Genomic DNA, 22916 nt, shown 5'->3' with positions numbered 1-22916 from the left:
AACTTAAGTCTTTAATTTAACATTAAGATATACTCCGTATTAAAGCAACAACCGAGGTTGTATAAATGCAATCTGATCCCAGGTCAGGTTTCTAATTTTAAAATCCATTTGACAACCAATTATAAATAGCGGTAATAAGAATAAAATTTTAATGTCCATTGTAATAAAATCTTAATGTCCACTGTAATGAAATCTCATTTTAGAATTTATGAATCACAAACTTTTTAAAAAATCGAGTGTACAATAATTGTTGTACATCCATTATAAAGATAGCGTAAAGTGATCAAAAGTTACCCCTGAAATGAATAAAAGTTACCCCAATGTGCATAAAAGTAACCCAATACAAATAAAAATTATCTACGCTTTATTGGTAAAGAATCACATTTTAAAGGACTAAAAATCAATTATTAGTGATTGAATGTAATTAAATTACCTTTATAGTACTTTTCTTTTTGTCTAATTGTATAAAAATTGAATTATGTTTAAAGTTATCCAAAAAGGCAAAAAATTACTCTAAAATTAGCTAAAAGTTACCCTTAAACTGCTCGATATACACTAATATTAGTGTAAACCGGGTGTATATAAAAGTTTTTCAATATGAAGTATTAAACATCATTTTTTTTTTCTTCTTATTACAACTTTATTAAATAAATACTACCATCAATTATTAATTTATTATTGAGTACGTATACTACTCCATATATATCAAATTGGTCGTTAATACAGGTAGAATACAATACTCAATTTTACCAATAAAAATAGTCGATATTTCGATATCCGTGCCTTAAAAAGTAAAAAGTGAAAATAAAATGTTCTATTAGATTTATGTACCAATGAGAGAAAGTTGAAGATTTTTTTAATTGTGATAGTTAAGTTTAAACCCCAACCAACTAAAGCCATCTAGCACGATTTTCTCCTTAATCTACTGTTAATTAATTTGGAGCATATGCAACATTATGTTAACCAAATTTAATTTAGCAGACATTATGAAAGTAAGAAGTCCCACAAGGCGGATCCCAATGTTGTCATACCGCCATTCCCTATATTTAGCTCTTAGGAAATGCAGAGTATTAATATTTGGTAATCCTCATTCTATAAATTGTTTAACCTTTTTTTTTCCTTTATAATTTCCTTAGGCTATGTTTTTTTAAGCTGTCGTGGTTTATTTTGCTCTGCTAAGTTATGTTGAGTATTAAAGCTACTCTACTGTGCTAACACCTACTCTGCTCTGCTGAAATCTGTTATACTCTGCTCATAAACTCAAAAGAAAAGAGTCTTAGAATATAATATTTAGTAATCCACATTCTATTAAATGGTTTTATTTTTCATTGTTCCTTCATAATTCCGTTATTATAATTTTAACACTAAGGCCCTTATCTTTTGAACCGAACTAATATAGTTTGAAAGCTAAATACAATTGCCATAATGCCATGAAATTAAAGAAAATGACAAGTCGCAAATTGCATAAGAAAGAAACCCCATAAATTCCATATTAAAAAAACTGCAACAAACAATAGAAATACAAATACCACCATTCATAAATTTGTTATGCATGTGATATGAAAATCACAAAGAATCTTAATGAAAGCATTGTAAAATCAACATCGAATTTCCTAAAAATTAAAAGTAGGCCCAAACTATATTTATTAATTACAAAACCTATCGACCAATACTTGTAGCAAACCTCTGACAATCAAATTAATAGCTTGCGGTTCGTTGCAATCACTACACATGGGTCAGTCAATCTGCATGTTGGATTCCAGAAGCTTTAATGATTACTCTACTTCCGTTTAATACCTTAATAATCGCAATATTTTGAGTTTTACACTATTTATATACGAAATATTACTTTAGTTATACTTCAAATTTTTTTTTTACCAATAATAAAAGAGTTATTACATTTTTTAAATTAGTCTTAACAAATATTTTCAATATATAAACCTTTTATATTTGTTTCTATAGTATTTACAAATACTAATGGTCAAAGTTGTGCATCAATATACGTGTCATCACTCAAACTGTTGTGATTATTATGAAACTAATGGAATATCAAAACTTACATGAAGTACGGAGTATATGATATCAACTTTTTAGAATTTTACTATATAAACGATTAGAGATATTGACATACATTTAAAGTTTGATATTGAAGTCGGAAGGAGTACGTATATATGAGACATTGATTAATTATAATTGTCGATGGCCAAGTATATATTGTTTTCTTATTGTTGTTTGTGTTGCAAGCTAGATGAAGAGGTTTTGGTGCATTATGATAAAGACTGTGAAGTCAACAAGAGTTTGAAAATAGATCATTTGATCATTGCTTAGTGAAGGTGATGGAGATTGTCAATGATTGATCTCCAAATAATACTTACAATAACAATCATCATTAAACCATACGTAAGTATATTTAAAATTTGTAAGATCCAAAATGTATCTTATTCTACCTTGTATAATATTACTTAGACAAAAACATGATGTACATAAAATGCAATTATGACTTCGTTTCTTATAAGATATACTAACTCTACATTTAATAAGGATTTCGTTAAATAAATTTATGGTCAACTTTTGATCTTTAATATTCCAAAAGTTATGTTGATTGCAAATACAATATCATGAGTGTCCACATTCGAAAATGAAAAGTGTTTATTTTTTGTCTTTCTTATATTTCAAAGGTATATATCGGATGATTTTATGATTGTCGTTTAAAATATAACAATTATAATTTTTTTAAAATGAATGGTTTAGCTTTAATGATTTTAAAATTATTTTAAAATGTTAATTTTAATTAAAAATTTATTCAATTATTTCATATAAAAATTTAATTTAGAAAATTAAAATATTTAATTTTCAAAAATTAAAAATGAATTCCTAAAATTAAAAAAAAAATGAATTTTGATTAATTTTAGCATTTAAAAATAACTCAAAAATATTAAATCAGAGTTAGTTGTTCAAGGTTGTGGTTCAAATGACTACTGTAAAATTTTCAGTATACATCACAGTGTATATTTTGAAGATACAAAATAATATTTCGTTCATTACTACTTCCCGAGCCTCTTTGCATTACATTTTTTAGCCAAGCCATACAAGTTTGGACTCATAAAAATCAAGTGCACAATTTTCAGAAATTCCTATTGTGTTAACAGTGAAAAGAAATAATTGGTTTAAGGTCCTGTTCTTTTGAGCTTTTGGGCTGAGCAGAGCACGGGTTAGCATAACAGAATAGATTTTAGCTAAACAAAGCAAATTTCAGCAGAGCAAAGCAGCAACTTCCAACACTGCCGAGCAGAACAACTCAAAAAAACAGGGCCTAAATGCATCACAATTAAGAAGGAAACAACCATAAAGGTACATCTTAGTGTATTTTTGTTAGTATGTCTAATTATTCATATGGAATGAAGAAACCATCTCAACAACAACGATCATTCGTGTCGCAATAGGATTCAATTTTAGCCCGCAACATATGTTCTATTTTTTTAAAAAAGATGGTCCCGAACCAATACTCCGATCGTATCATTCCCAAAATCCCAAGTCACAAAACACTTTAAAGTATAAATATGGAATTTAGTACAAATCAACAAAACTAAAGACTGAAAAATTATCTTACTCATTATAAACATCATGCATGTGAAGATCATAGGGGGGCCATGTGAAGATCAATAACACTATGCCTAGCCAATTTAGTAATAAAACCGACAAGTTTTCAATACTACTAACCAAAATAAGACCATTTTATGCAAGAATAACTGTTTTTTCTTTCATACTGCACAACAAATGGAGTATCATACTATTAATCAAAACCATATTATAAAATTTTTATAATTAAAGCAGAGAGAGAAAAATCTTAATTGCTTTAGTCGGGTCATTAAAGGCAATGCACCCATGTGACTCCAAGTCATGGTAGTTATGGCAGTTGGAGGTCCCAATAAAACCATATGCTACACTACCTATAATTCTATAAATGTGCAAATATGCTTCAAAAATAAAATTACTATTCTTGGTACTAGAGTAAAGTTAAGGTGGGTTGGTTTAATTAATTAATATTTTATGCATTAATTAATTATTAATTAAGTATCAAGATTAAGGAGAGGAGGGGGGTTTTGCTTTATTTTAATGATGGTGGTCTCCTTAATTAATTTAATAATAATTTTAAGCTAAGTATGTCCCACTAAGATTTTATACGATTATGAGATCATATAACATGTTTATAGTGTATCTCTAACTGACCAACTGTCTTAAACAAGAGTCATGACCCTCTAACTTTTGATTGGGTCCTACTAATTAACCCAAAATTAATTTGCCCTTTGCCTTAAGTTACTAATTTAATTATTTGTATGGTCCCTCTAGATCCCTAATTTTTTCATCATTTTGGAGCTAAAAGTTCTTTTAATTTTCATCATTGAAAAAGGTTCCTCCTTACACTAAACATGAGAAGTGACAAATGTCAATTAGATATATTATGGAGTACAATTATTATATTGTAGTTTTTAAATATAATTTTATAATATTTATAATGTGTATGACATGTTTGATGTACCCTATATTCCATATTATGTTTAGAGAAGCAAATTTTAACTTTTCAATAATTAAAATAAGATATTTGATAAATATTACTTGTACTTTTAATTTTTCACCAGCTCCAGCCCTACCCCTAAAAAGGAATAGTTTTCATAGACTTAATAAAATAAAGTTTGAAAAGAAATGGTTCTTTTAAAATTAAATTAGGTTAAAAAAGAATGACGTTGAATATGAAAGATTATTAGCATAATAACTTAGATAACAAACACTACAAAATTTTAAGAAAGTGGATTATATATTTCTTAATGAACCAAACAAGAATTGACTTTTGGTCAAGGGGTGTGACTTGTGAGAAAGTCATGCATAAATTAAACAAGGCTTCTCACCAATTTTTGGTTGCAATAACTTAAGATAGTTATTTTTATTATTATTATAATTATTAATTTTTTCACACGTATTATAAGAGTTACAAAAAATTATATATATTAACGAGATTTGATTCTAGGTCTTTAATTTAATACCATTATCGGATTCACCATCCTGGGAAGTAGAGCTAGTACTATTTTACAACTACCAAATAAAATAGATGACACTATAGTATTCATCACTTGATTATAAAATTTTCAAGTTTGTGGAAATAATGACGTATAATTTACTTTGACCGTGCTAAAATGTCTTCCAAATTGCTTGTTAACAAAGCACTTTATCTCATAATATATGGGTCGACCTAAAAAGAAATAATAAAAATAAATGATTTAAAACCCCACACTCTTTTAAATTTATAATTTAACTGGTATGAGCTTATTAGTGGGAGGACCACGTACTACATATTGCATTAATCTCCTCAAACTAACGCATGGCAATTTTTCGTAAAAGTTGGTGGTTTGGATTAGGTTGCTTTTTGTCTCTTTTCCATTATTTTATGTCCTTAATTCCTTTTACTAAAAGTAAGAATTTAAGATTTTACATCAATATATTTGTATCCTTTACAAAAGATTATCACACATTTACTATAAAAAAAAAAAAAATAAAATAAAATAAAATAAAAAAATTCACACATTTATGCTTTAACTTTTCATCTTTTTTCCATTTGACTTAGCTGGTGCAAGAATAAAATTCCTTGTTAAAAGCACAACTTGAATTTTGGAATCAAGTTTTATACTCCGTACATGAACAACTTATTAATTTTTTTTTCCTCGGTTTATATTATGCCACATCTTATTCTACAAGTATATGTTTGCTAAAGAAGAGCAATAGATTTGTCCAAAAAAAAAAAAAAAAAAAAAAGAAGAAGAGCAATAGATAATTATTTATTTCAATTACCATCACATATATATCTTTATTTAAATAGTATTGAGATGGAGTGATTTTTATTTTTTATTTTATTTTTTAGCCATGGCTTAATTTTTTAAAAAGCAAATAAAAAATCATATATGATAATAATAGATTTTACTAAGTTTTATACAATACAACTTTAATATCCAAGATATGCGTTTCAATTGAATATAATTTTATAACTCTGACTCATATAATCCCCACGGTTCATGATTCCTTTGAAAAATTTGTATACAATGATATATAATGTGAAACAGAATCTCGTCTAGCTTTAAACCCTAAAAGAAATCGACTTTAATACAACCTAAAATTATCCAGTGTAGGAATTGACATCTAACGTTACAGATTTTAAGAAGGGAAAAGAAGACTTCAAGATAAAAAGCAATGTGAATAGAGTGATTCACACTAATTTGAATAAGCATAAAGTAAACTTTTTTTATGGCTTGGAGAAAAAAGGGTGTCATTAAGAGAAATTAACAGTCTTTTAGGAAGCTTGGAAGGGTATCCAAATTTCATACATTGAATTAGGGAAAATATTGGTTTAAGATGCTTTACTTGTCATATCTTCACTATACATTAGAGCAAACATACAATAATTTCCAAGAAATTAAATGGAAGGTTGAGTCATTAAGCAGGATCATACATTTAAAGTGCATAGACAATGTCATTATGCTATTACTAATTTGAGTAAATTTAGCTCTTAAGTTTGATGCCATTCTTTTAGACAAGATAAGTCGTACTGCTTAATAAGCCCAATCCGAAGTACTTTTGTCATGGATACCGGTCCATCTCTCCCTAAACTAGGTTGGGACATTGTCGCCAATCTAAAAACGTATACTTCCTCCGTCCTCAAATAAACTCCTACTATGCTCGGACACACATATTATCTTCAATTAGATAACCAATAACCATATTACGTAAGGATTCCTAATTACCCATCAAATTATTACTAACTCTGTCTTGAATTTATTTCATAGTTGAAGAGATTGGTGAGTAAAGTAGTAGTTTAACACTTAATATATAAGTCTTTAATAAAAATTCTTCGGCCCAAGCCCAAATATCTTGGGCCTTCCCATGTATTCTGGATCATAAAGGCAACTTAACACCCTAAACTACAAAAATATGCTCAAGCCTGTGAATCTAATTCCCTACAGATACATCATACATGCTACCCAACAAAGATATCTCGTTCTAAATGGTACAAAGTAGGAAAATGTGAACCATTGAACTGAGTTGCTAACGATCTCTAAGTATCGCAACAGTTCAGACATATCATCGCATGTTGCCTTCACGCAAGACATCAATCATATTGTATATCCGTTTTGTAGCCTTGGATTGAACCTGTACCAACTGCGATGTCAGTCCTCATGGGTTTATGCAACATCAATATTACAGCAAAAAACATAAAGGAAATCAAGTTCAGCAACCTATTTTGATGCCAGAAAACTGTGTTTTGAAAGTAGAATTTCAACTCTAAATTTCTTTAGATTGATACGCCAATACAATAAGTTCTCGATTTCAGAATTTCATATTAACAGCTATGTTACTCGGAAAAATGGATACAAACTAGCAATCAATCATTCAATCCAACAACCATATAATACTCCATAACAACCCGGGTACCATACTTGCACCGAAAAACAGGTACGCTTATTACCTCATATAGCATACTAAAAAAAAACTCATTCTGCAGCTCTTGGAGCCAAGTTCCAAACTAGTAACTGATCCCCACCTCCATATTGCGTAATTCAACAACATTTGTTACATAACTCCTTAACCAATCTTCCCAGCCCTTAGGGAGGAGGAAAAAAATCCTCAAACTCCAGATACAAATTACAAGGTAGGTATGAGATAGGCCTAGAATGAGAATTTCATTTGTATGAGAGAAATTTCCTTTCCACAACATGCACAATCATATTTTGAGAGTAATTTGAAATTAAATCACCTCAATGTCCATTTATTTAACATCATAAAGAGTGAAGAAAAATGAAACATTTGAACAAAAGAAGCAATTTACCTTCTTTGCCAGGAAAAGTGCAGCATCGACAGTACCCTCAGCATATATAGACCTTCCACACACATTATGCTGAAACTCAAATGATACCCTAAAGAAGAAACCAAAAAGCGCCAAACTCTTTAGTAGGAATAGATTAAGCATAGATCTAAAATAGGTGAGAGTGAAGTGCAGCTTTACGTTTGGTCAGGAGACGTTAGGTGTACGTTTGGTCAGGAGACGTTAGGTGGTACATGTGGAATGCATGACCAGAAACATGTTCTTTCGGGACACCAACCATCTCAACTTGCAGCTCTGGATCCCGTATTAGTTGTATCTGATAAGAATACGAGTGAATGATCAGAAGAAGGAAAAAAAATCACATTATGATCAAATGTAAATGATGATGACAGCAACTCAAATCACACAAGGACAATTAAGGTTCTTTAGATGATGTTAATGAGCCTCTAAGAAAGCTCCACAGGTATTCTAAAGTTCTAAACACATATATTGCAAATTTGCAATATACGAAATATTATGTTTAGTAAAGCAATAACCTTACTATGATTTGAAGTTGATGATCATAAGCTGAAGAGTTTTTGAGAAAATCACAAAAAGAAAAGAAAATAAAAGGTTCCACAAATTGTCAGTTTAAATCATCTTATACTTCATATTAACAATTTTATGAGCTACGCTGTTGCAAGGTGCACAGGACTAGCATAAGGGAAGATGCAGGCTCAGAAAGCATTCAGAACCAATCTCTCTTCTTGTGTTCCTACCTAACAAAGAAGCATGGAGTTTTAGAGCTTAAGGTAGTAAACTACAGTACAAACTTGCTTATCATTCTCCATTTATGTATTCCCAGGTCCAAACGTAAAATTAACAGCTCCATGTCTCCATGCACAACCCCTCACCCCACCCCATCCCCCCAACACACACACAATTAAAAAAATAAAATAAGATAAAGCGTAACACTCCGTACATTCATAACAAACTAAAACAGAGATCAGAAAGAAGGTCAAGGTTGAATGAGATTAAATAAGTGAATATATACGCATGTCATAACAAATCCAATAAAAATACAAGAAGAGGTGTAAAAAGTCAAATTCAAGGATAGTTAGTAATGTTAATTATCCATGTGAAAGTAATATGATGTTATCAGAAAGATGATTTGGATTTCCCTAACTTGCTGCTGGGATCAAATAGTCATCCAAAGGACTATTGAAAAGTAAATTGGTCAAAATAAAAAAGGGTTCACCAAAGTAATTAACCCCTGTGTACAAGAGACACCTACCTGATCCATATCAAAGTCCACTCCAAGCTTCTGAAAGCATGAGATAACAGCCTTAGCAGTCCCAGATGCATCCTTTTTGTTGGCTTGATGAGACTCCATGACCTTCAAAACACAAGGTATCAGTCATATCCAATAATTCAGCAGTCAAACCATGCCATCTAACTTATATATATGACGAGGCAACAGCAGAATCAAACTCACAACTGGCAGACAATACTCAACCACACATCAGATAACGGATATGAGTCTGACACTGCTTGAATCAGACTGCTTTCAGATTGGTCAGTATCAACAAAAAAGTACATCCATCTTTAAGACTTTAAGTACTCAAAAATATCACAAATGAGTTTGCCAATGCATGCACATGATATTGAAATGGAAACTTGCTCCAGACAAACAGTAAATGGGACTTGTTGTGAATGCTGAAACCAGCTAATAAAAAAAGTTTTTGTATGCATCAGAGAGAGCATGAGAGGAAATACCTGAAGAGAATATCCAGAAAAGGCTCCAGGGAATTGTTCCGCCATAATTTCCATGGCTGCAAGAAATGCCACAACCTTAAAAGCCAAGGGTTTAGATATCCAGTGAAGAAAACGACAATAGATATTCTGAAACTGGCTTAGGCTACAGGACTATAAATGAACACCTGCTTTCCCATCTGCGGTGATATGACAGCATAATTTTTTGAGTCCAACACAGTCTTATGGAGTCTCTCCCTATCTCCACCAGTGGTTCCAATCACAAATGGCACCCCAATTTTGCAATACAACTCTGCATTGTCTGCATACCAAGTTATACAAAAATATCATTCAAACTAGAAGGTGTTTCCAAGAATCAAAGCTGATTGGATACTTCTTCAACAATATTGTTATCATAGAGCCTTCTACATATTGAAATAAACATTAGCAACTTTGAGTCTAGCTCGAAATTATTCAACAATCAGGCCATAACATTTATGGCACATTTTTATAATGTTTGCAATAGGGTTCTGTCTTTCTGCATCTAGCTTAACCGCTGGCCAACAAAATTGTTGCATATCTATAGAAACAAAAGGGTAGAGAGCTTGGTTTGAAGTTTCACTGGTCAAATCCACGTATGATTAGAAACCTGAATATCTCCCATGACCTTGTTCAATACATCATCTTAAACAAATATGATGATAGTCTCCTGTGACCTTGTCTAAGACAACATACTAGACAAATAAGATAGAAGAAACGTAGCATCACCCTTGAAAGCACACACACACACACACACACCTGCGAGCGCGCGCACACACACAAATCGCATACAAACTGAAAATTTCAATAAAGTAAAAATTCCCAGGATAACAAAGAATATGTATGCATGAAACAAGTATTCAGCAGAAAGTGAGAACTCAATATAGATAGAATGATATGATTAAACCAAGACATGACAAATATTGAAAACCTAATGATCACACATTGATTATTAAACAAAACATTGATTATTAAACAAAATAGTCAAATGCAAGATAGCAAAGAAAAAGAAAAAGAAAAAGAAAAAGAAAATTCAAATTCTTTATTTTGATCGCACATAACTAAAGAGATGAGGTATTGCACATAAGATAATGATTGATGATTGCTCGTCAACAAGGAAGCATCCACATTGAAGGTGTAAACCTGTTATTTTACAGCCAATTATTTACAACGGGGGCTTCTTTAATCTTCTAGTAACATGATTAAGTTCAGATGGTGTCAATTATCAAAGAGTTCACCCCATTCAGCGCTTTTAAGAGAAAAGAAACCGAATTATAAGTTGCCAATTTTCACATGTTCTGCATACCATTAACTGCAGTCGGCACAGTATAGTCTACCACAATCAGCTCAGGATATTCATCATAGACAGAAGCAAGGATATCTTCTCTTTCTGAAGGACTGTAGACCTGAATTTCTTTACCCCCCACTTGGACAAGCTGCCCACTTTCTTCCTGAGCACCAAATGATACAGGAACAATATGAAGTCCAGCATTAGCTGCTGCTTCAATAACTGCCTTTCCCATTTTCCCCATGCAACTATTGACCTACAATAAAAAAATCACATAGAACAAAGGTTCTAAGAAAATATATCTGCCTAACACATGATTTTGTTACAACCATGATATTCACATAAAAATGAAATGCCATCTCTAAAAACAACAAATAATAGCAGAGCAATGACTATATAATTCTGTCAACTTCCGTCGAATGAAAAACAATTAAAGATAGCTATATTTGATTTCCTTTAAGTAGCTCCAAAAAAATAATCAATAGCTGACCACATTGTTATAGGTATTTGTGTTCTGCATCTAAGCATTATTATTATATTTTTCTAGATGTTAACATTGATGTTTTATAATTCATCAAGACATTAAATTGATGCTAAGCTTTGGAAATCTAGGAATTAGAGCATGCCATAATCCACATGTTATAACGGATGCAAGAAAGATTAACGAAGCCAACAAAAACAAGAACACAGGTTTTATGTGGTTCACTAATGAGACCCCCGTGATAGTCAATCGAAGGGGGCTAACAGATATTCTAACACCAAAGTGTACCTATTTCCCATGGTTACTTTGTAACAGGTGCAAGAAGAAAACCCATAAATGGACAGGGATCAGATTGGTATTTCAACAACTTCCTTTACATTATAGGGAGCTAGGGACCATTAGATAAGCATGATGCAAACTCCTTGGATCAGTCAAGCAACCAACATCTTCCAGAAGATTCTAATGTCAAAACACTTAGGTAGTGTTTGGATACTAACATTTCATTTCAAATTTGGAATTTCAAATCTGAAATTTCAATTACAGACTTTCAAATCCAAATATTTTGTTTGGGAAAATTCTGAATTTCAATTTAATTTATTTGAAATTCATTGTATTTTTTAGAATAATACGCCATTTTTATGTAGTTTGAGGCATGAATTCTTGTTCAACATTACTATCGAAAATGGTGAAGGTGATTGAATCATCATCAACGATAGCTTCAACTCATGATCAGATCATCATCAACAACAGCTTCAACTTGCCGCCAATCGCCTCTCACCAGAACCCTAACTTTGTCGCAATTTCTCCCAAGAAATCATCTATAAATGTCAGAGAAGTTACTGCCTTACTGGAGTAACGACGGAAAATCGTGCGGATGCTGCTGCTATTGTCCAGACCGTGCTCTAGATTCATAATCCCGACCGTCTATGAAGTTCTGATAAAAATATGCCGTCAATTGTTACGGGTGGGGAAATATAATCATGAAAAAGGATGAGGATGAAGAAAAGGCTTCAATGGAAGAAAAACTCACGCACCGCTTCAATGGAGGGTCGAGAGTACATTTTAATGGAGGAAAAAAAAATCATGGAGGATATAACCTGCTTCAATGGAGGAGAGAGAAAATTGGGAGCCAAGCTAGAGAAATGGGAAATCGAGGCAGTAGAAAAAGAGTTGGTTAATATTTTTTTTTTTTTTTTAATTTTTTTTTTAATTTTTTTTTATTCAATGTTGGAATTTGAAATGATGGGTTTAGAGTTGGAATTTCAATTTTAACAAAATAAACTTATGTCTTCAAAATCTTGGAATTGGGCCAAATCCAATTCCCAAATTCCAAGCACATCCAAACAAGGTAATTGGGCCAAATCCAGAATTTCAAATGAAATTCTGGTTTCCAAACAGGCCATTAGGTCATTTCAAAAAATTCCAACAAAACCGATACAGCAAAGAATCAGATCAATTGCTTCAATTAGTAAAGGAATACCAAACACAACATAAAAAACAATCTAGTTGTGTAATCAGAGAGCTTTGCTTACACCTAAGATATCAATCAGAAAGCTTCATAGAACATACATTGAATAAACTTATAATTGTCCTCCAGCATCAAAGGTAAGACTCAAATTTCAAAAAGCCATTCTCTATAGCCAGTCCCACTACCCATGTTAAGGATGCCGAGATAATAAAATAAAATAAAAAAATAAAATAAAAAGAAGAAAAAATTAAATTGTGTGGTAAAGTTGAAGATTCTGCCCCCATGTCTCTTGAACTCTATACATCCCCCCATTGCAGTCTTATGGACTCGTATCTAAATATTAACACCGAAACACACTGATACAAAAAGGTATACCTCTCTCCCCTTCCTTATGTCATTTGAAAAGCACTGAGAACACCCTGAATATAGCCAGTTCCAATCTCAGCATCCACACTCATTCACCATCCTCTCATATTTTATCAGAGCACAAATGTAAGTTACAATCGCGAGGAAGTAACAGACACATACAAGTGACAATCACGATAACATTTCAACATTGAGTTGCGACAACTTTTCATTCATCTAATTGTTTTGACGGCAGGGTATCACTAGGAATCTAAACAGCAAACATCAGGTCTTATATCCATTGTAAATTACTCATATACAGGTGGAAGAAATAAAATGTTATATAGTACTACCATTCTACAAATGAGATAAATGTGTTATAACTCAAGTCTTGATAAATTGATATAAGCACCTATACATAACAATTGATGGTTTATACAGCTAAGTAAAACTCCTACACTCCTTCCATCCTCAAAACATAGGTCAAGTATACATTTCTGGGGCTCGAAAATCAGTAATTTCAACAGTTTCTCAGAAAATATATATATCAATTTACAACACGAACCCACTTTAGCAATTTAACATCACAGCAATTACAAGAATTACAAATTAAATATATCAATTAAACATGATAGCAAGTACAAGAATTACAAATTAAACATCAATTAATTAAGAAAAAAGTAGAGGGTTTATACCATAAGGGGCAATCCAATATCTTTGAACTTGATAGAAAGATTTTCGACATTTGGGGCAGGGCTGCCTGACATTGCTGCTGAAACAAACAAACTACGCCCATTTTTAAACCCAGAATTTCTAAATTTATTCCCAGAAAATCTCCCAAATTTGCATTGTGAAAAAAATGCTCAAATTCACAGGAACTTTAACTGCAAATGCCATTTATCTTTTAACCTGCAACCAAAAAAAATTAAAAATGCAATCTTTACTAAGTAAATTTACAGATTATATACCAATGAAATGAGTTGAAGAAACAAACCCAAGAATAATTTGTGCTTACAACAGTAAAAACGGAAATAGAAAAAAACCTAATTTGGGACAGTGCAGCCGTGCAGGGAGAAAGCCAGAGAAATTAAACAAAGAAAAAAAAAATTACTAGTAGCAAATTTTAAGGTTGGCTAATACTCCGTACTTGTTAGCTTAATGTGCTATATAAGATAATTAGCAATTAGCCAATTAAGCATCATTAGCAATTAGCCAATTAAGCATCCCCGGCTAGGCGGCTAATGGCTAGGTTCACTAGTCTGGTCCAACATAATACGAGTAGAAGAATCAGGAAGGCTTTACGTCAAATTCTCGATTCATTTCAAAATAGCAAGTGATTTTCTATAATTTTATTAGGACTTGTGAAATTATTAAAATTGATTGTACCTAATTGGAAAAGTATTAAAATTGATTGAGTAATTGAAACTTGTTAGATTTGATATGGAATGAACTAGAAAGGAGCAATTAGAAGAGTTTTACGTTTGCCTAATAACTTTGTATTGGTTGAAGGCATAGTAATTATGGTTATTAGTGGGCGGATCAAATAAGAGAGTCACCCATCTCCCTTAGGGATGGATAGAGCCATAGAGGTTTGGCGGGTGATAGAACAAGGATGAGGTAAAATTTGTACCCATTATGAGTGATAAGTCGGGTAATATATTTTAGACTAAACCCTCTCCATATCCCACTAGCCCGCCTCTCATTCCCTACCCAGCTCACTTCTCATGCACTTGTAGTTAACTTATGTAGATTCAAGCTAATTATTATAATTAAGAGAATTATGGCAATATTATATGAATGTATGACAATATTATAAGAATGTATGGCAATGACACGTATGTCCAATTAGTTATTAGAGTGCTCGGGTAATTTGTGGTAATATTTTAAATTTATTTGGTTAAAAAATTTAGAAATTAGCGAATACGGGACATGTATAGTCATGTACCTATTGATAAGTGTGTGTAATTGACTAATTGTGTATTTCAATGGAAATAATGAAAATTTGTATCCATTAAGAGTGAAAAAATATAAGAGTGAGGGATAGTTTAAGTGGTTAGATTTTCCTTCCCGATTTCTAGAGATCTTGGGATCGAATCTCACCCCCTTCCCTGTGGCTCCTCAAAACACCAAAAAAAAGAGTGAGAAATTATTATGAAATCAAATCAGACCTTTACACACAATATCTCCTTACTTTTTTTTTATTATCGGGTCATGGGTCGAGTCAAACGGGTCGGATTATTATAAGTTTGGAGCACCACACCCTAGCAGAAGGAGTATAAAAAATAAGGTGGTTATGAAAATAAGGTGTAACACCAGACACCACACTGGCACACTCCTGCGTTATTTCTTTCTCCCCTTTCAGTCTGCTATTGAAGCGCACTCCACGTTCTTCACTGAGGTGGCTTCTGATATTTATATCTGCCATTGATGCAGCTTCTGAGGTAAGATGTTTTTCTTTTTGTAATCATCGAATTTCAATTTCACATTCGTCAATCCAGTTTCTCCCTAAAAATATGAGCTTTATCTGGTATTTGGATAAAATTTGCCTCTAATGTTAGGATTGGAAGTATCAAATCCAGCTTCTCCTTAAAAACAAGAGCTTTATTTGATAATTGAATCAAATTTGGTTTCAATACATTGCATAACCCTTTAAGGTAAAGATCAAATTATGAAATCGGAACTTTTAGCTCAGGGGGCTTGATTCCCCTCTCCGGTAGAGGTAGATGGATGAATTGTTGGTTTTTAATTTCTAGTCTTAATATCCGCCATTGTTGCATAATTGTTTGAATTGATGGTAAACTGAAAGCAGGTGCACTTGATTTTTTTTTGAAGGAAATGGAAGAAAAGAGGATGCATTCATGTTCTGAAGGGAAAGAAGTGATCTTAGCAGAATTTATGCTTGGACGATGTCAGTCTGGTTTTTATGTGATGGATTTGAAAGCAGAGAAAATTCGGAAAACTCCTATTGCCACACTGTTGAACGAAATTGGATTAGGTAGTGCAGTCCGTTTGGGACCTTTGATCTATAATTTTGGTGGTGATACCAAAGCAGATTATGATTTTTTCCGTGGCTCAGACCACCACATTCACCTGGGTGCATCTGCTTTATTCTTGACCAAATCACATGCACTTTCACTGCTTAACCAGTGCGACGATGAGGATGAGTGTGATCCTTGTGGATCAAAGTCCGAGTCCATTAGATGGATGAGTGCCCCTGTCATGAACCACCGCCGGATGGCTCTGTCTTGCGCTTCTCTTGGGGGTAAAATATATGCTTTGGGAGGTTCAGCGACTGAGTTGTGTATCGGCGAGGAGTTTACTCCTGATGCTGGGGAGTGGAAGCCCTTGCCCCAACCACCTACTGATCTTCCTGTGGAGCGTTTCCGCGTCTCTTCTCCTGTGATTCCTGATGAAAACAATCAACGTCTTCTCGTGCATTTTGATGATGCTCGTGCTCTTTATGCTTATTACCCTGCCACTGAAACATGGGATTGCTTTGCTCATAATTTCTTTACCTGGTGGCCTGCTACAGCTTTAGCTGATGGTGTCCTGTATTCCCATACCGGGACCATGCTGTCGCGTGACTGCATTATTGCCTATGATATATTGACCAAGTCATGGTTGAAAGTTGTGTATTCTGCTTATTTTCCTGTCAGTATTTGTGTCTCTGAGTTCACAGACATGCTTCATTTGGGCAAGGATATGTTTTGCTTGGCCACTGCCTACCCCTTTTCTGTGGAAGCTAAGGGTTCCAAAGGTAAGGCTTCCAAATGCAATATTCAGTTTGTCAAGTTCAGAGTTAAGCGCACTACTCCTACTGTGGTTCTTGTCACTCCTGTTGCTGTCAACTGCTTTTCCTTGAAAACGCACATGGAACCCATCCGTTTCTTAGTGCTTTAGGTAATTCTTACTTATACCACATTTTGTTTTAGCTCTAAAGGTTAATCAATTAAGTGTTACCATTCTTTGTAGTCTTGTTTTAATATGGTTTCAACAAGTATAAACTACTGTTAGGTGTAGCTCCATTAGACGCATGCAAAATAGTTCCAACCCACCTCACTTAAAATTTAGCTTCACAGGCTGTGGACTCAAAATCAAACCCGACATAATCCGAACCCTTAAAAACATGAATGCACATCTCTAAATTCAATGATGATTGTGATAGTGATAGTGATAGTGATAGTGTTACCTGTGATCAACTTCTTTAGGTTGGATATGTAAAAATACAACCCATCCTTTTTATAATAAAGTAAATGTTATTGTATGCAGGGCTTGGGTTGCTGAAATATCTATATATATCTGAGGGCTGTCGTCTTGGCTGGTCTTTACCTTTGCCTCTGTGCTATAATATGCGTTGCCATAGTAATCCAGCCCCTGGTTGTTTCTGTAAGCGGCTTAGTTATCCCTGTTTGATATACTATTAATTTATTAATGTGTATTTATTTAAGGACTTCAGATCTCTGTTTGATATACTATTAATTAATTAATGTGTTTTTATTTAAGGACTTCAGAGTACACCAAAGCTTAGTTAATTCTTTTTGCCTCTATTCTTGTTTCTTTTTATCCTCTATTGTAGCTTGTTGAACGGGTTTATCATACCATAGGTTGTAAGTCTTGTAACACCATAGGTTGTAACTTATTAGGTACTCCCCTTATTCCTTTTTTTTGCCTCATTGTGAATATTTGGGCCAATATTAAAAATGAGATTTTTTAACTTTTACCACAATATATATATATATATATATATATATATATATATATATATATATATATATATATATATATATATATATATATATATATATATATATATATATATATATATATATATATATATATATTTTACCACCAAAACTTTTAAAAGTTTTAATTTTACCACAAAATAAAAAAAATTAAAAATTGTTTTTTACTACATGTCGTCAAAAGCCTAATGTAATTTTTAAAATTTTTCGATTTTCGTGTCAAACACATGGTCTTTAAGGGTTTGGGGGGCATTTTGGTTTTTTGGATCTAATTTGAGGTCAGAATTGACAAAAAATAATTGGAAATGTTTCCTTTTGTGTGTTTAAAAATACATTGATTTGCGTGAAACATGAAAACGAGACATTTTCGATTATTTTTTATGTTAATTTTGACCTCAAAGGGCCAAAATGTCCCCCTAAACCTATGAAATACACGTTTTGCGCACAAAAATTGAAGTGTTTTTTTTTTAATCGTTGGAGTTAATGGTTTTCTTGACGGTAGGTGGTAAAAAACAATTTTAAGAAATTTTTTGGTGGTAAAATAAAAGTTTTGGTGGTTAAAAACAATTTGTTGATTTTTTTTGTGGTAAATTTTAAAAAATCCTTAAAAATGTTGACCATAAATTCCGGTTAATCTATAAGAGATTAAAATTTAGAACATATGAGTATAATTTAGAGCATCTGTGTGAGTAATATATATGGGAAGATTCTCATGAGAACCCCGCTTTTATGTGAAAACACATTTTATGTTCTAAATTTTCACTTGTATATTCTAAATTTTAGATAGGTAAAATTTAAAAAATACCACCATCTATAGTTCACATTTTGTACAACCTAACATAACCTTTTTTTTTTTTTTAAAAAAAAAAAAAAATTTGTATTACCATCTAGTTCTCGCAATAATAAAAAAAACTCCCACCACTTTTGCCCAACTCCCTTATATGATGTCACGATGGGTCTCACTACCAATTGTAAGATTGTACCTCTTTTGTCCTTTGATTCTCACCAATGTTCTTCTTTCTTCTAATCTTCTTCTTTGTCTAAGTTTAATATCAATTTGTGAATCAATTAGGCATTGACCGCATTGTTCATGGTTTTAATTCGCTAATTTGTTCTTCAAGCCAAACGACAATGCAAAATCGGGACATAATCATGTTATAGAGAGTTTTGTTTAATTAGGGTTTATAAAATCAATTTAGGGGTGTTTCAGTTGAAATTAGGGTTTATAAATTATTTTGAGGAGTTAATTCTAGAGTTAATTAGTTGCAAAATTGGTTAATTAGGAAAGAAGAAAGGTGGAATTCGAAGGAAGATAGGAGGAAGATTGGTTAGTGGGACCTACTATGACGGCATATGGAGGAGTTGGACAAAAGTGGTAGGAGTTTTTTTTTTTTTTTTTTTTTTTTTTTTGAAAAAACTAGGTGGTGATATACAGTAAATTTTTTTTTTTTTTTTTTTTTTTAAGAAAAGGCCTTGAGGTAGTATTGTAAAAAATGTGAACAATAAATATGATGTAGAAAAAAACTTGAGGTAGTATTGTAAAAAATGGTGGTATTTTTCAAATTTACTTTTAAAATATGATGTTCTAAATTTTTATTCAGGTATTATATGCTTTAAATTGGTTCCCTGTACAAAACCATAAATTAGTTTTGCATCAACAAAAAAATAACCACAAATGAGTTAAGTTAGACGTTATAAATTTTAAATAATTTGTTCCAATTTTAAATTATATATGAATGACTTGAAAGGTCCTTTGTTAGTCTCCAATGGGTTGATTTGTACTATTCTGCAACCTTTTTTTGAGGAAAAAGAAAAGGTTGTAAAAGAGTACAAATCAGCCCATTGGGGACTAACAAATGACCTTTCAAGAAACCATATTATATGAGCATTTCTCAAAAAACCATAAATGAGTTAAGTTAGATGTTATAAATTTTAAATAATTTGTTCCAATTTTAAATTATACATCATGAGTGACTTGAAAGGTTCTTTGTTAGTCCCCAATGGACTGATTTGTACTCTTCTGCAACCTTATTATGTGAGCATTTCTCAATTTTTGATCATGCGCCTATTGTATTGAATACGACTAATGGTTTCACCTCTAAATTTTCGTCTTTTAGGTTTTAAAATGCTTGGACTACTGATATTGAAGCCCAACAAATTATTGCTAAAAATTGGATATTTCGATTTAATGATTCTCGTTTTTTATGTATTTTGTTTAAAGTTGAAGCATGCTAAAATAGAATTAAGTTTTGCTAGCTATTTTAATATGTCTCCTAAAACATTTTAGGTCATTACTTAGGTGTTTTTTCCAACTCTTCTGAATTTACTAAAGATAATTTCCAGCACCTTATTTCAAAAGCTGATAAAAAAATGAACTCTTGGTCTTCTAACTTAGTCTCTCAAGCTGGAAAGATTGTACTCATTCAAAGTTATCTTGAGGCTATTCCATCGTACACTATAACTACTGCTCGTTTACCGACTATTGTTACCCCTTCGCTTGATACAATTAATAGGTAATTTTTTTATCGAGACAATCCCCGGCAAAAAGGGATTGCCATGGGATACTATTTGTCAATCGGAATTCCAAGGGGGTCTTGGTCTTCGTAAATCTGAAGCTATTAATTATTCTTTCTTAGTTAAGTTTGGGTGCAAGATTATATCTGACCCCACAAATTTGTGGGTTCAATTTGTAACAGCGAAGTATTCACTACTGATTTTCTCACTTACCGTTTTCAACCCATGAATTCCTGGATTTGGAAGAAAATTCTACAAATTCACCCTCTTACCCGTGAATTCCTTGATTTGAAAGAAAATTCTACAAATTCACCGTCTTTTAAATATGAGGACTTTGGTGAAAAGTTGGCAATGACTCTTCTATTCTAATTTAGGTTGATATATGGTGTGCCCATACTAGTCTTATTGCAATTCTAAATTTGGATCCACATCAAATCTTAAATATAGTGTTACATTTGATATGTTTATTACTGATTTTAATACTTAGGATGTCCCCCGCCTTCTTACCGTTTTTCCTTATGATATAGTGCAAACTATTCCCTTTACCCTCTTCACATATTCCCTATGAACCTTGTGGAGGTCTTTCTAAAGATGAACAATTTATTGTCAAATCTGCTACTTGACTTGCCCACTCTCATGTTCACCCTTCTCCTACATGGAAATTTTGTTGGATATGGAATTTAGTTATCCCTCCTAAAATAAAGATTTTTCTTTGGTAAATTCTTCATAACAGTCCCCTACGAGACATATTTTAGCCTCCCATAATATTGTTGTTCCTAATTATTGTGTTCTTTGTACTAATCATTCTAAATCTCATAACCATCTCTTCCTTCTTTGTCCTTTGCTCTAGAGCTTTGGTCTTTTATCAATGTTCTTATTTGGATTGGTAATCTCTCTCCTTTTACTAAAATTCATGATCTCTTCCGTTCTTTAAAAATTACTTTTCCCACTCCTTCCTATGGTAGCTATCTTGTTTTGGAGTATTTGAAAATGTCGTAATGCAGTTGTCTTTAAGAATGCTTCAGCAAATATTAACAATCTCGATCTCTTTTAGATGTCATTTATACGCCCAGTGATGTTATTGATCCGCCTCCTTCTACGAACTTCACCCCCATTATTTCTTGGTCCCCTCACCCTCCTGGGTTCTGCAAAATTAATATTGATGGCTCTGCCACCATACTTCTACTTCCACTGGTGTTGTTATTCGGGATTGTCTAGGGACTCATATTGCTAGTCGTACCTGCAATTTAGGCTCTTAACCTTCTTTTATTGCTGAAGCTATCACTCTTCTCAATGGCCTCCTTCTTGCTAAAGAGTTAAAGCTCTCACACGTTTTTAATGGAAGGCGATGATCTAACCGTAATTAATATTATACAAGGTCATTTTAATTATCCGTGGAAGTTGCATCTTCTCATGGTGGTTATCAAGTCTATTTTGGAATCTTTTACGACTTTTAAGGCACATCATATAAATCGGGAAGGCAATCGAGCAATAGATTATGTTGCAATGGATAGGAGATTAGGACTCTGTTCATACGAAAAGACGGTCCTAATCTCTTGTCATGTATCTTTCCTTAAAAAAAAAAACGTTTCATTATTACCATCGTTTCGCAGAATACTCACTTCAGCATAGCATCGTAGCTACTCCAAAAAATTTGTTTTATTTAATCCTCAATTTTGTCAGTGTCCCCTAACTCAGCGACAATTTTCATTACCTCAACTACAAACAAATTCATCCATAGCTTTGTCATAACAAGTATAAAGATGTTTACCTTCACCATTCAAATCAGCCCTGACTATTATTCGTAATGAATTTCCTATAACGGATGATGGAAGTTAATTGGGAGACTTAGAATCTTGAGTATTGTAAATTGGTTCAAGAGGATGTCCATGTCATGCCACAAACTTACAACAATGGGTGATGAGGAATATCAAAGTCCAATACCGCAATGGCCTTTTGCCAGAATTTTTGCCCACCTATTTCACTATCGTGATTTGGTGGTTATAAAGGTGGAGCTGTGGAGGAATAACGTGGCTTTTAATCGAAAGCATGAAATTCCTATTGATGTTAAAAGCTTCCTGTGGGGAGAGTACTAGGATAGGGAATGATACTCCACAGATTACACGCATAGAAGCCTATATTAAGTGGGTTGCTCCTCATTGGTGGTATACTGGTATGCACTCAACTTGGATGGCGCGGCAATAGGGTGCTCTGGGCAAGCAGGTAGAGTGGAACGATTAGAGATTGCAAAGGGAGGTTGTGCTATGGGTTTTTCTCTCAACTTGGGATCATGTTCCTCGTTCAAAGCAGAGGTGAGGGTTGTTGAATGTGGTCTTGAGCTGGTACCAAGAATGAAGATCATTAAGCTACAAGCGCAACGTGGATTTTGGGGCTCGAATGCATATACAGGCTAGGAGTCCAATATAAATAGGGTGAAC

The 22916-nt window shown here is 32.7% G+C and overlaps 1 protein-coding gene and 1 pseudogene across 2 annotated transcripts; one reads left to right on the top strand and one right to left on the bottom strand.

The window, feature by feature from the left end:
* Positions 1–6933: 6933 nt before the first annotated feature.
* On the bottom strand, positions 6934–14119 carry LOC145568245 (4-hydroxy-tetrahydrodipicolinate reductase 2, chloroplastic-like; annotated as a pseudogene). Its single transcript, XR_014095796.1, has 8 exons — positions 13918–14119; positions 10947–11184; positions 9790–9923; positions 9626–9700; positions 9144–9245; positions 8077–8186; positions 7874–7961; positions 6934–7197 (listed from the first exon to the last, which is right to left on the bottom strand). The product of XR_014095796.1 is annotated as a 4-hydroxy-tetrahydrodipicolinate reductase 2, chloroplastic-like (transcript).
* Positions 14120–15547: 1428 nt separating this feature from the next.
* LOC145568244 (uncharacterized) lies at positions 15548–17729 on the top strand. The gene is made up of 3 exons (XM_081627676.1): positions 15548–15663; positions 16055–17122; positions 17492–17729. The coding sequence occupies exon 2, from the start codon at positions 16058–16060 to the stop codon at positions 17120–17122; it is 1065 nt and encodes a 354-aa protein (XP_081483802.1). The 5' UTR covers positions 15548–15663; positions 16055–16057; the 3' UTR covers positions 17492–17729.
* The last annotated feature ends 5187 nt before the right edge of the window (positions 17730–22916 follow it).

Source organism: Chenopodium album, chromosome 11, assembly GCF_948465745.1.
Source record: "Chenopodium album chromosome 11, dcCheAlbu1.1, whole genome shotgun sequence".
Lineage (NCBI taxonomy): Eukaryota > Viridiplantae > Streptophyta > Magnoliopsida > Caryophyllales > Amaranthaceae > Chenopodium > Chenopodium album.
Note: the sequence above shows the minus strand (reverse complement) of the source record. Positions and strands in the feature narration are given on the sequence as shown.

Bases quoted from the DNA above. Each gene is read 5' to 3' on its own strand.
- LOC145568244 (XM_081627676.1), top strand. From the start codon at position 16,058: ATGGAAGAAAAGAGGATGCATTCATGTTCTGAAGGGAAAGAAGTGATC.